Below are 14389 nucleotides of genomic sequence, written 5' to 3' on the forward strand. Positions count from 1 at the left end.
ATGCCTGCCACTCAGCTCAGTCCTTTGGGGGCTTCATTATCACTCATGCTACCTTCCCTCACCATCAGGACTACCTGCCTAGGTCACTTGCTATCACTGAAGGGACCACAGTCCATGTCCAGTGGCCCGAACACAGCTATGACCTCACTGCTGGCCACCAAAGGCCAGGAACTAACTGCACTGTGGTGTGTGGGCAGCTGGGGTGGCTGGGACCCAGAAGTGCCTTCCAAGTCTGCACACAGCTTCTACAGAGGGGTATTTCCACCTCTCAGGCCTGCCTGGGTCTCAGCTATGGTTCCCCCTCACCTTCCCAGGCAGACAAAACCTTTGGAGACTGGACATACGGGTAGCTCTAGAGCCCAAGGCCCAGTGGGTTAGTGAAGCCCAGCACCACTTGCTATGTGACCTCACAGCTGGTCCCATGTCACCAGCCCATGTCTGGTACCATTGTGTCCTTCACTGCAGGTTCCGGTGTGAGCTGATTCCACTTCCCTGAGCCCACTGCGGGGACTGGAGTAGCAGTCATGGCATCCTCACTCACCTGGATGCCGTTCACACCTGCTCGGATCTTCTGAAGCTCCACGCTGATCTCACAGTCCCCAATGTAGCTAAAACAGGGAGGGTGAAGGAAGAGGAACGGGAGCGGGCGGTTGGTTCTACTGCTCAGAGCAGGCAGGAAACTTGCCCAGTGATGCACAGCCTCAGCCCTCGTTGCTGGCCATCAAGTCTCGGTTATCACTCAGCATGTCACTTTTCCCATAGCCTCAGGTTTTCTTGGTCCCTCCCAGACTCCTGCAGCTGGATATCCTCTTAGGCATATCCCTACTTCTGTCTAGGAAAGCAGTGTTCTGTGGTACAACTTAGCCCCAGGGCACCCAGGGATGAAAAGTGTTGCTGGAGGGCTTCTCTCCAGGTTCCCCAAGCCCTGCAGTCCCACAATCCACATATAAAATAATCACTCAGACGCTTATATCACTTATAAACTGTATGGCCATGGTAGGCTTCTTGCTAACTGTTCTTTTATCTTAAATTAACCCATTTTTATAAATCTATACCTTGCCACGTGGCTGGTGGCTTACCAGAGTCTCTACATGCTGCTTGTCCTGGCGGTGGCTGCAGTGTCTCTCCTCAGCCTTCCGCTTCCCAGAATTCTCCTCTCTCCTTTTCCCACCTACTTCCTGCCTGGCAACCTACTTCCTGCCTGGTCACTGGCCATCAGTGTTTTATTTATATATAGAGCAATATCCACAGCAGAAAAGGCTGGACTTCTGGTAAACATACTGTTCCTCTACTACTTCTGGATTCCTGACCAAGCGCACACATGCACAGCGCCCCCAGCTTCATCCTGCCATCGCCCCTAGTTGTTGCTAGAGGTGGGGTAGGTGGTAAAGCCTTGGAGACAGGACCAGCCCCTGGCAGGTGATGGGCACTAAGGAGCCCAGAATGGGTGCCTTTGAGGGAAAGGTCAAGAGACTGCCACAAGTCTGAAGGAAGCTAAGGGGAGATGATTGTCACACACCTGCACATATAGGCATATGAGCCTATTGTCACAGACCACAGAACTCCTTGGTCAGCACGTAGAGGCAGAACAGTGTGGCCGGGGTGCCAAGCACCACCTGAGAGGCCGAACTATTCATGTGAGGGTCTTGTGACAGAGTGTCTGGGGCCAGGGGCACTTTGTGGTCCGCCACCAACCCAACACAATGGAGACGAGAACCATCGTTTCTGGCCAAGGAATGTGAGGCTCTGGGAAGGAATGACAACCACAGGGGCTAGTCCTGTCCTCTAACTCACTGCCAGCGCCCCAGCACCTCTGGAGAGACTTACTGCTTAAATCTCCCTTCCTGGCCCGTCAGGAGCCTCACGGGAAAGGCACGCCCACGCCCAGTGCAGTGCGCAGCCCAGGGAACGGCCACTCAGAGCTCTCCCTCTCGTTTTCCTGACGTGCCAGAGGCCAGCTCTCCAGACGGCCTCTCAGCTCTGTGCTCAAAGCTCCCTGGCCTCGCCACAAGTGCCTGCCTCCTGGCGTCACCCCGGCTCCCTCTAGCCACCTCCTCTGCAGAGGCTGCGCTGACCCTGCAAGTGGCCCAGCTGTGGCTTGCAAGATGCCAGGCTCAGGCTGAAGAGAGAGCCAGGGCTGGCTACTTGGGGCCAGTCATCCCCCATCCACTTTTCTGTACCCCACCTTTTCACAAAGACCTGGGTCTCAGCACAGAGGTGCCGTGGCCTAGGAAGGCTTTTGTACCCCAAATCAGTACGTACACAAGCCACTCCCTCTTCAAGCTGCTGTCTAGAGGTGCCCTGCCTGTCCCCCAAGACACCAGGACTCACCAGATCTGCAGGTCCAGGGTCACTTTCCTCCGGTTGCATTTGTCCGTGTGTGCCTTGACGCCGTTCACCTTGGGGCACTGCGGAAGAGGACAGAAGGGCCGTGGGTCCCCTTCTCGCTTTCCCTTCCCGTCATGGCTATTTACCAGTATCTACTCTATGGGGCCTTAGCCTGGAGAAGACATGGGGCAATGGGACCTAGCTTGGCCTCAGATGCCCACAGCCTAGCCCCACGATAGCGGAATGGGAGGAGTCAAACAGGGAACAGCCACTCCTGTGGGGGGAGGGGTGGGGAGTAGCAAGGTCTCCTAAAGAGAGTTTAAGGGGAGTGTGGCAGATGAGGAGGAGCTGGCCCCACATGGTGACGGCAGGGTCACTGACTCAGGGATCCCATCCCTTCTGTTTCATCTCCCCTCTGCTCACTGTTTTCTCGGGTACTCTGGTTAGGACTAATCAAGAGTAAAAACTAAATTTCATTTGCACCTGAATTAGTAATATGCATGTCAAAATGCTGAGATGAAAAGTTCACTGACATCTGCTATGTAGTTTGGAGTGCATTTTAGAGAAAGATGGATATAGAGACAGATGCATGGATATATAATAAATCAAACACAGCAAGATATCAACATCTGTACAATTTATACAACAGATCTGTGATGCTCATTGAATAATTCATTAAACATTTTATAAGTTTGAAAATTTTCACAATAAGTCATTGGAAAAAATTCAAACAATTCCACAAGGAGGATTCCATTAAATTTTCTATTTACTCCACAGAAAGCGGCATTTTAAAATGTATTATTGGGGCTGGAAAGATGGCTCAGTGGTTAAGAGAACTTGCTGCTCTTAGAGAAGACCAGGGTTTGGTTTTCAGAACCTATACAGTGGCTCACAACCACATGTAACTCCAGTTCCTTTGGCACGTGTGTGGTGCACACACACATATACAAAAACTCTGAAAATGTACCATCCTTTGAATAGATTCTCAGAATATGGAGTTCATTAAAAACAATGTTTTTTTCTGCACCTCTGATTTGTTTTCTCACATCTAATTAATGTTCATTTGGTATTTTAGACTTTTTGTGGTACCTGGAATTGAACCCAAGATCTTCCATGTGTTAGGCAACTTTTAATTTTACATTATTATTATTATTATTATTATTATCATTATTATTATTATTATTGGAGTTTCTAGAATTGTAAAAGTTGGAAAGGGCACACACAGCCGGGCTCTGCCCTGGCTCACTGAAAGTGTGGTTTGGGGGAGGGGTGCTATGCTCAGGGACTGCTGGGAGTAGAGGATTGCCTGGCACCTATGAATGTTCAGCTACACCAATACCTCATCTTCAGGGACAGGTATTAGGGCACCCACTATATGCCAGGCAGGATAGACCTGGTTCAGGCTCACAGTTGGACAAGGGCACTAGACCAGAACATGGCTTCCATATGTGGGACATTGTTCACACAGCTGTAGAGGCCACCTGAGGTCTGGTCTGTTGTTCATGCCTCACAGCAGCCCTTAGAAATGGGTCCCTTCCTTTTACATGGTAGGAAACTGGAGCTTAGACAGGGTAGGTCACTGACCCAAGGGCGCTGTGGCATAGAGAATGCTAAAGACATTGGCATATGTGACAGAAGAGGGCATGCCTGAGCCTGTGAAGGTCCTGGGAGAACTCCACAGTCAGTCAGTCAGTGGAGGGAGGGGAAATGGGAGGATGAGGAACAGAGAGCAGAGGGGCAAGGCCAAGAACAGAAGGCCTTGAAAGGACAGGATGGGGAGTAAGGCCAGGCACCTGCAGGGCTAGGACATCTGGTCAACCTCCTGGGGTCAGTGCCCAAGGAGTGGCCTGGTGGCGTAGGCTCTGCTCTAAGCTCAACAGTGTGAAATCCCTCTGCTCTGCCTGCCAAGTTCTTCAAAGGCAATTCAAATAGACGTCTTTCAGGATGCCTATGGTCTCCATAGAACAAGCGTGAGCTCCTAATACCCTGAACTGCCATTGTGTGTGGCACTGTCAAAAACCCCTAGGCAGAGATCACAGGTGACACTTGGGGTTAGCAGTTACAACTTGTTCATCTTTCTATCCATCTGGCTCCCTCCATGCATGTTTCTAAAATTTCTAGAAAAAGAGGAACTATTTCCCTCAGCTTCTTTCTGCTCTCTGGCCCTGGTTTCCTTGGACCCTGGAAAGCTGGGTAGGAGGACAGGAGGCAAGAGCTGTGCACTGGGGCGGACAAGCTGGGAAACCCAGGCAGGGGCTAAAGGTCTCTGAGGCCCAGTGGGGTCCTCAGAATCAAGTGACTGTCCTGGGTGGGAGGAACCAGGAAGAGAGGACAGAGAGAAGACTGCCCAGCAACTCCAGGCCGACCTCACTGAGGCAGCACCAACCTTCTGTCCAAAGTAGAGCTTGGTGAAGGTGAAGGTCCTGAGGTGGACACTCTTCTCTCGGATCTTGGGCTCTAGCTTCTCCCGGATCTTGTTCTCCATGATCATGCTCAGGTAGGGCCAGATCTGCGTGATGATCTGCACATAGGGCCAGAGGCCCGTGGAGGTCAGGTCTGGGGCCCAGACTGCAGATCCTCTGCACCTGGTCCCATGGGTGGAGTTCACATTCTTCCCGTTGCCTGCTCTCCAGCCTCCCACCTACCCATCAATCCATTCTGCAAACACTCAGGACAGCAGCAGATCCCACCACCAGGCAGAGGTTTAGGCATATTTCACAGCCTAACATGGAAACACACTTCCGTTTAAGTCAGTAATACAAAGCCCTAAATACACCCTTGCTCTGCATTGCACCTTATATACAGTAACAGATGCTAACATTTTAAGAAAAAATGACGAGAGAAGAGATTGATAAATTGTTTCCTGTGGGTATAATTTCTACAAGCCAGAAGAGGCAGACTTTGGTCCATTTCTGCACCAGGATGAGTCATAGGGCTGGTCTGAAAGTCATGTGTGGGACCAAGTTCCTCATGATGCCAGGGCCTTATGTGCCCATGCTCTAGTCCTTATGCAAATACCAAGTGTACTTACATAAACCCAGATGGTCTAGCCTACTACACACCCAGTTGATTGGTACAGCCTGTGGCTCCTAGGCTACAAACCTGCCCAGCGAGTTACTGTGGTGAACATTGCAGGCAACTATGACACAGTAGGCGGTGTTTGTAAACAGAACCAAGCCTAGAGAAGACGTGGCTGAAACTCTCAACTGGAAATGTTCAGCTCCAGTTACAATCCATGGGACCACTGTAGTATTTTGGTTCATTATTGGCAAAAAATGATGTTGTGCAGACACGACTATGCAACGATCAAATTTTGCCAAAATGATACTGGCACAATATTTTTATTTTTTTATATCGTGTGTGATATGTATTTGTAAGCATGCATGCGTGCTTGCACTATAACGCTCATGTGGAGGTGAGAGGACAATTGCAGGAGTCTGTTCTCCCCTACCTACCATGTGTATTATGGGGATGGGCAGGCTACCTCACTGGCAAGGCACAATGTTTTTAACTGACCTCTGGACTATTAGAGTTTCCTTTTTACCAGTAACGTCCACTTCCCATTGCAGCAGGGGTGAAGTGAAGACGTTGGGCGGCAGGGGCAAGTGACAGCAGAAGCGGGGGCCGTGGGCTTAAAGGTGCCCCCCCCACTCTGCTCCTCCCCATAATCATGGCAGAGCCTGAAGGTGATGGGACCCAGGGCTCATCCTTTCTCAGAGGTCTCTCCCACACCATCTTCCTGTGTTCTCCGATGCTTGTGGCATCACCCTCATGTGCAGTTCACCTCCACAGCTGCCTCCGTCCTCACCCTAACAACTGCCTCCATGGCCATGCGGCACTCAGTGAAGGTTCAGCCTCTGCAGTAATCAGGGCCTGGCTGGCGCACACAGGAAGGGCTCTGTGGAGTGTGTCCCCAAGGCCTGGTACCCAGCTCTTCACCCCAGAACTCGGGTCACTCTTCAAGCAGTGTGCTGTTTCCTCTAAATTCTACCTGGAGGCCGGGGCAGTCTTTGATGCACTTGGTAATGACATTTGCAGGAATGTGAAAATATCAACCGTGGATCAACAGCTGTCAGGAATGCCAACACCTGACCTAAGTGCGTTCTGCTGTGGACCGAGTCTCCTCCCAGGCTTAAGTCTGAGTCAGGAGCCTACGGGTGCGGGCTGCAGGGGACCCCTCACAGATCAGGCCAGGAGGGTGGGACCCAGGCTTCTCATCTGGAAAGTCAGGGTTCCTGATGCAGAAGGGTCAGAAGGCAGGACACGGAGCAGCTAGCCAGCACAAGGGGGATTCCCTTAGATGATCTTCCTCTAGTCACAACAGTGACATCATTGAACCCATACTCACCATGGGCTTGGGCAGAAATCATAATCACTCCCATTTTACAGATAAGGAAACTGGCTCAGAGATGTTGGGCAAATTGCCCGAGGTTGCACAGCAGTGGTTTTGTAGCTGCACTGGGAGCCACATGGAATCCAGATGCTGTCTAATTAGTGTCTTCCTTTCCTTATAAAATAATCTTGAGAAGAAGGAAATAGGGTTGTTCTTTTCTCTATAAATTTTCTCTGTACTTAAAAAAAAACTTTTCTCCTCAGTCCAGATATTAATTTAAAGCTTATTTAAAGGAAAAAAACCTTTAAGAAAACTCCTCTGTGAATGAACCAAGGCAGGAATGTGTCACTCATGCTCGGCAGTGGAGGGGCATCTCTGCCCATCCCTGGCAAGGGAAGTCCAGGCTGAAGTTTGGGTCTGCACAACACTCCTGTCGGGGTTGCTCGGGGACTCCCATGCTGAGTAGCAAACGGGCTGCAGATGAGGACGCCCAGGGCCTCAATGAACCCAGCTCTTCCCGCCCACCCACGGCCTTACCTTATTGGCCCACTCCACACGCTCCACATCTGGGAAGTGTATCTAGAAAAGAGAAACCCCAGAGGGAATTAAGGCAGGAGCCACGTGCCCCCAGCAAGAGGCTTGGCAAGCTTGGTCCTGCTGCCTGGAAGGTGGCTCGGTGAGTCCCCACCCCTGGCTTCTGGGTAGGTCACCAGGGTGCCCTCAGCATCCACTGCACACCTGGTCCTGCTTTGATTTCACAGGAGAAGCCAGCTCCACAGCGCCTTCTAGGAGGAAGACAACCCCACCCCCAGCCCGCGGCTGCTTCTCTTCCCTTGGTCTCCAGTCCAGCTATGTGGAGCTCTGGAGGCTGCTGCTTTGCACATGCACTGGGCATCCCCAACTCCCCGGGGTTAGTAAGCAGGTTTGCACCGTACAAATTTCATTTATTCATTTCAAGGAGGCAAGTGATACACTTTATGTTATAAAAAAAAAAAAAAAAAAAAAAACATAGCCGGGCGGTGGTGGCGCACGCCTTTAATCCCAGCACTTGGGAGGCAGAGCCAGGTGGATCTCTGTGAGTTCGAGGCCAGCCTGGGCTACCAAGTGAGTTCCAGGAGAGGCGCAAAGCTACACAACAGCAGATGAAGAACTTAGCTAAGTAAAGAGAAATTCAGAATTTTATCTGGAAATGCCGCCACTCAGTGACAGCCACTTTTAACAGGGTGCCATTTTCGATGGCCACTGGGGGATGGCTGTCATGAAATCCCTGTCCTCTCTCCTGTCCTTACTCTCAGGAGTCCCACCCAAGCCTCCCTCTCTCCAGGAAAGAGGACCCTCAGGTCTTGTCACACAGCCGCCTATATTCCTCTAGGTCCCAGCCATTCTTCCTGCTTCTGGTGAGCCAAGGGGCCAGTGGGGATAGAGGGCCATTCCTGGTGAGCCAAGGGCCAGCAGGGATAGAGGGCCATTCCTGGTGAGCCAAGGGCTAGCAGGGTTAGAGGGCCATTCCTGGTGAGCCGAGGGGGCAGTGGGACTAGAGGGTTCCAGGCTGCAGGCTAACGTCCATATGATTTGCCTCAACCCTCATGGTATCCCCTGCACCTCTCAGTCCAACCACCCACCTTCCCACAACGGTCCTGCACATGCCAGTTCCTGGGGTGTCAAACAGCCCCCCTCACCCACCCCTGTTCTCTTGTTGTTTCTCACTTCTGGGTTCCCAAGGTAGAGGACAGATGTCCCTCTTGGGTGTCTGATGGTTCTCCAGTGTAGAACTCAGTGCACTGTATGACAGCCCATTGGTCTCCTCTTCTCTCCTTAGCAGCCTGGAAATGTATGGCTCCCTGCTGCAGCCTGCCCCTAGCATAGGAATGTCTAATAAACATGGAATGGAATGACATGGAAGAACACTGAATGAATGCATGCAAGCATGAAGGTAAGCTTCTTGCTCTCCAGGCTCAGGCTGATGAAGGAAACAGGTGAGAACAGACCACCTGGGCATGGGGTCAGGACTGAGACAGGAGGAAGGGACCAGGAGAGTTCAGCTTCAGTCGGGTCCTTACTGGCACAACTTCTTTGCTGGACCATTCCCTCTCCATCCCAAGCTACCATACTTCCTGCTCTGGCACACTCTGGGTGTGGATCCTTCCACATTCCCGGCCCAGGTGGGTCTCCATCCTTGGGAGCTGAGCTGTTCTGCCTCTGGACCCTGGAGGCCGATCCAGTTTGGCAGGTCCAACGCTGGCCACCCGTGGGAGCTGGTCAGATGTCGATTCCTAAGGCTGGCACCTCCTGAATCAGAGTGTGTTGGGGCGGGGCCCTCTGACTTATTTTTAACAAGTTCCTGGGGTGATTCTGGAGCAGTCAGGGCTGGCTGTGAGATATCAATGCACAGCCCACGCTTTGTGTTAAGGTGACCCACACCCATCCTGAAAGAGTAGGAGCAGCAAAATGAAGTTGCCATGGTCTCTCTCAGCTTACCAAACCTGCCTTTGAGGCTCTCTACCAAGAGGCTTCTCCACCAACGGTTTGAACCCCCACCAAGGACAGCAATTCAGTCTAAGAAAAAAAGACCACCATGGTGTCCAGTTTGGCACATGCTCCTAGAAGCCTCCTCAGCCTGAATCGACCCTGGAGAGCCGACACACAGGAGCCGATACTCTGTGCCCAGTGAACAAAAGACAGAAGTCTAACACTAGCAAGCTCTGATGTGGGAAAGCCAGCCAACCTCTTTCCCCGTCTTTCTGAAGAAGTCTCTACCCATGCCAAATTCTCAAGGCTATCCTGTTTTTATCTGTGGCTTACAGAGATCTAGATCTTTAACTCTCCTTGGAAATTTTTTTAATAGGGTAAGATAAGGATATCATTCTATGTTTCTCTGTCCTGCTTCCCCTAAGGCAATCTTCCACGACCATACAGCAACCACACACACACACACTCACACGCACGCACGCACACGCACACACACACACACCCTTTCTATGCACCCTGGAGTGTGTTTCTAGTCAAGCTTCAGTCCCATTCGCTTTTTTGCCTGTTCACACTTTCAGTTACTATGTCTTTTCAAAATGACCTGCGGCAAAGTGATGATCCCCGGTTGCTTTTATCTTCCGGACTTATGTAGATATTGGTAATGCATTGTTAGTCAGCGCTGCATGACTGTGATAAAAACACCTGAGACATCCGCCTCACGAGTCCCAGTACACCGGTAACGTGCTGTACTAGCTCGCTTCCACTAAGCCTCCTCACTTTACAGGCTTCATCACCTTCCAACCACACCCCGATGGAGACCAAACTTTTGCCACAGGGCTTCGGGGGTGTCTACATCAAACCACTTCGGATCCTTGCTCTCCACAGGGACAGTGACACTGTGCCACAAGAAGTTCACACCACCGTTTATCACGTTCCTGTTTAGGATCATAAACCTTTTCTATAAAATTCTATATACTTTATCAGCTAACTGTGTGGGTTTTGCAGTTTAAAAAGTGTTTCTGAGAGACTTTGCTGACAATTTCGAATAATTCTAATTGTTCCTTGATATTCCTAGGTTATTTTCCTAGGTTATTTGTGTTCTCTCTCTCTCTCTCTCTCTCTCTCTCTCTCTCTCTCTCTCTCTCTCTCTCTCTCTCCAGGGCCTCATGAAGCCCCAAACTTGCTACATGGCTAAGGCTGGCTGTCAATTCCTGACCCTCCTGTGTCCTGTGTCCACCCTCCCAGGCCAGGCATACAGATATACACCACATTGGACTTTCTCCTGGGTCACTGACATATATTTACCGTCTCCAGTAGCATTCTTTATTTTTCTTCCTCGCTGTCCTTGTCTTTGTATATTCCCTGTACTTTGCCTAATCAGCCAGGGCCTGTGTTGATAAGCATCGGTGGAGAAATGGAGCATCTTTGCCTTGGCTTTGGCCTTCAGGGGAAGCTCCTGGGGTCTTTTTTATAAAACACATTTTACTGTTGATCTCAGGTCAGCACGTGTCAGAGTTGGGGAAGCTCTCCAATCTATGCACTTCCATTCTGCAAGAGCATTTAGGATGATATTCAATACCTTCTTATGTCCACTCAGATGATCATGACTTTTCACGGTTATTCCATGATTGTAGTCAGTTTAAGTGACAGTGCTTTTAAAACAGCCAGCTCTCACCCAACAAGTGGGGAACCACGCCTGATACTGGAAACACAATCAACTACCTGGAGCTGTGAAGTCATGGATCTTAGAGAAGAACCTGCAACTTAGCTAAACTGAACTAGACTAGACTAGACTAGACTAAACCAGCATAATCCCTAACTACATTCTAAATATCTGTCCTTATACCCACAGATACGTGTAGTCTTCACCCTTCATCAAGGAAACTTCTCTTTGCAGCAGATGGAGACCATCACGGGAAATCACAAGCACTCAAAATGTAGAGTTGTGGAGCCCAGTCCCAGTGGATACATCTATAAAACAACTCCTGCACTTAGTCAGCGGTCATTGCAGAAGAGGAAGGGGAGAGACTGTAAGAACCAGAGGATCAGGGAGTTTGCCTAGGGATTGTCTCTCCTGGAATGTCAAAAGCTACACCCATCAAGTCTCACCAACATGATTATCTAAACACAAGCTGAACAAGGACAACTCATAGACATGCTAAATTGGACAGAGGAAAGCCCATGATGTCTCCACCCTACCAAAGAACCACAGGCAACTAAGGAATGCTGGGAGCTGGGGAGATAGTCTTCCCCAGAGAAGATCACATCCACTGATTATCCAGTCAACTGATTATCCCTGAAAACATATACATACAAGAAACATTATACAGACTAAGAGGTTGTATTTATGTGTTTAGAAATATATATATATACGTGTATCTCTACACACACACACACAGACAGACACACACACAAAAACAACAACAACAATTAAAGAAAAAGAGGCTGTAAATTGGAAAGAAAGCAAGGCAGGAGAGGTACATGGGAGGGTTTGGAGTTGGAAGAGGAAAGGGACAAGGATGTAATTATACTATTATAATATTTTTATAATTATAATTTTTAAGGAGAAATAATTAAATTTAAAAAATTAAAGAAAAAAATCTAACTCTTGGGATAAACTCCTTTTGGTGTTATGTTTTACTTGTGCCTTATATTCATGGGATTCAAAGTGATGCCTAAAAATTTTTTTCTCTTTTTCTGTGTGTGTGTGTGTATGAGAGAGAGAGAGAGAGAGAGAGAGAGAGAGAGAGAGAGAGAGAGAGAGAGAGAGAGAGAGAAGAGAGAGAAAGAAAGTCCCAGAGAAGGTATATGTGTGCACATACATGCAGAAGCCAGAGGCTAACATCTGACATCTTCCTCAATCTCAAGACAGGGTCTCTCACTGAACCTGGAGCTCATTGATTCAGCTAGATTGTGGGTTCAGTTCCCAGCACCCACACAGTGGCTTACAACCATCCCTAACTCCCCCCAGGGGATCTGATGCTCTCTTCTGACCTCCCTGGGTACCAAGCACACAGATGACGCACATAATGTACATATGAAAAAAAACACATGTAAAATAAAATGAATTAATCTAATACAAAATAAATATATAGATTTGAGATTTCTATAGTTCCCTATCACTGTTTTCTATCATTTCTTTGTGGTATGAACAAAGACGGAACCTATTGGTAATTCCTCTGTAGGCTGGAACATGATTAATTTCTTTGACTGTTCCATGGGTGACTGTTATGAATGATGTCTTGCTAAAATGTTTTGCCTGGTGTTTACTTTTGGCTTGGCTGGCTCTTGTCACAGAGGGGTAGACTAGGATTTCCAACCCCACTGCTGGTCCATCTACTTCCTCACGCCAGCTGCCGACTTCGATTTCAGCTCTGTATTGTGCAATCACTGTGTCCATGACGACATCTAATTATCGCCCTTTATGAGCGTGTGTCAGCTCCTTGCCTTCAGACTTGCATTAAACTCCACTTTGGCTAACACGACAGCTGCTCTTCAAGTCTGCTTTAGTTGCCAAATTGCTCGGCTCTCTATTTTTCCTATACTATTCTCAACATTTAAAAAGAAAGATTTCGAATTGTGTAGATGTATGTGTGCAGGTGGAATATGTGTACACGGATGTCGCGTCTGAGGAGGCAGCAGAGAGTTGGGGTTACAGGTAGCTGTGGGCCACCGGACATGGATGCTGGGAACTGAGCTCAGGGGCCGTGCATAAACAGTAACTTCTCATAACTGTGGTACTCTCTCCAGCCCTCAACCTTTTTTTTTCCCCTCAAGTTTTTCTTTCATTAGCTTATGTAAAATAAACTTTGGAGCTGGCAGGATGGCTCAGTGGGTAAAGACACCTGCCACTAAGCCTGATGATCCGAATTCAACCTGAAACTCATGGTAGAAGGAGAGAACTGATTCTCCCAAGTTATCTTCTGACCTCCACAACAAGTTCACACATGGAGGTGGGGGGAGGGGGAGGGAGCACACAAATAAGTAAATAAATAGAAATGTAATTTTAAAAAGCCTCTAAAAAACAGGTTTCCGATGATATTTGTAATTGTCCTTGCTGTTTCTTTCTCTTCCTCCACAACCTTCCCTCCCTTGTGCTTGCTCACCCCGAGTCACCTTCACTTACATCACGTGTGCCTTTTATGTCCCCTCCCCTTTCTTAACCCTCCCGCTCCCGCTCATGGACTCCTGTCACAGTCTACACCTGCTCTCACAAACCTTCATTTGCATAAATACAAACATTGATTGTCAGGATCCACTCTGAGACAGCACGTGCTTTTTGTCTTCCTGAGACCAGGTCACCTCGCTTAACAGCTTCCAGTCCCACCCATGTCCCTGCAATTCTAATAATTCCATTTTCCCTAAGACCTGAGTAAAACCCCATTGTGTACATACGCCACTTTTTCCATATCCATCACCTGTCGGTAGGCTAGATGTCCAAGTTGGTTCCATTTCTTTGTGACTGCTCTCCCCTACCAGGAAGCCTTCAGACTAAAGACGGGACCTAGCTCTAAACCTGGTCAGCAGCGCCGATCCAGAATCTGGGGAAGGCCTGGGTTCCTGAGATGAACGAGCTTTTGAACCCAGTTGGGATCAGCCATTGGAAAGCTGGCTTTCCCAGGCAGCTTTTGCCAAGGTGCCGGCAGAGCTGACCAAGGAAGGCTAGCCAGGAAGTGGAGCACCAGCAGCCTGAGCACTTCGGTCACCATGGAAACAGCAGGGAGCCACAGCCCAGGCTCAGGAGCCATTGGGCACTCTCTTGACATGTTTAGGGGCAGCAGAACCCACAGGAAAACATCCCTCACCCCTGGGCCTTTTCACAGCAAGGGTTTCATGTGTATCTCCCCTGAGCTTGCTGAAGCACCAGGATAAGGTCTGGAGAGATGATATTTTAGTTTTTATTCTTACCTGATTCTCTCTCTCTCTCTCTCTCTCTCTCTCTCTCTCTGTGTGTGTGTGTGTGTGTGTGTGTGTGTGTGTGTGTGTGTGTGTACGTGTATGTGTAAAAGCCACATAGCGTGGTCTGGCAAAGAGACCCAATCCGAGCCTCTGTTTTGTCTTTTCTTACTGAGGAACAGAAAACAGCAGAGGAAGATGGCATCTCAGCATGAGACAGTCCTAAAACCACAGAGGGATGATAATATGCATTGTCTTTCTTTTATAGTTATGTAACATCCCTAAGTTCAGTCTCTAACAATGAAAACTGAAATTCTCCTTCACTATGCCCCCACTTTCTCATCTGCAGAATGGGTTCAATGC

At 49.1% G+C, this 14389-nt stretch overlaps 1 protein-coding gene across 1 annotated transcript in view; it reads right to left on the minus strand.

Moving 5' to 3' along the window:
- The window catches only part of Esyt3 (extended synaptotagmin 3), a 48175-nt gene that overhangs the window by 21321 nt on the left and 12465 nt on the right, over positions 1-14389 (minus strand). Inside the window, exons 2-5 of the mRNA XM_006975143.4 lie at positions 7199-7240; positions 4715-4849; positions 2332-2408; positions 542-608 (exon numbers count right to left, since the gene is read on the minus strand). Coding sequence (XP_006975205.2) covers positions 542-608; positions 2332-2408; positions 4715-4849; positions 7199-7240 — 321 coding nt within the window. The remainder of the gene's footprint in view (positions 1-541; positions 609-2331; positions 2409-4714; positions 4850-7198; positions 7241-14389) is intronic.

The sequence above is a fragment of the Peromyscus maniculatus genome, chromosome 7, assembly GCF_049852395.1.
Source record: "Peromyscus maniculatus bairdii isolate BWxNUB_F1_BW_parent chromosome 7, HU_Pman_BW_mat_3.1, whole genome shotgun sequence".
Taxonomy (NCBI): Eukaryota; Metazoa; Chordata; class Mammalia; order Rodentia; family Cricetidae; genus Peromyscus; species Peromyscus maniculatus.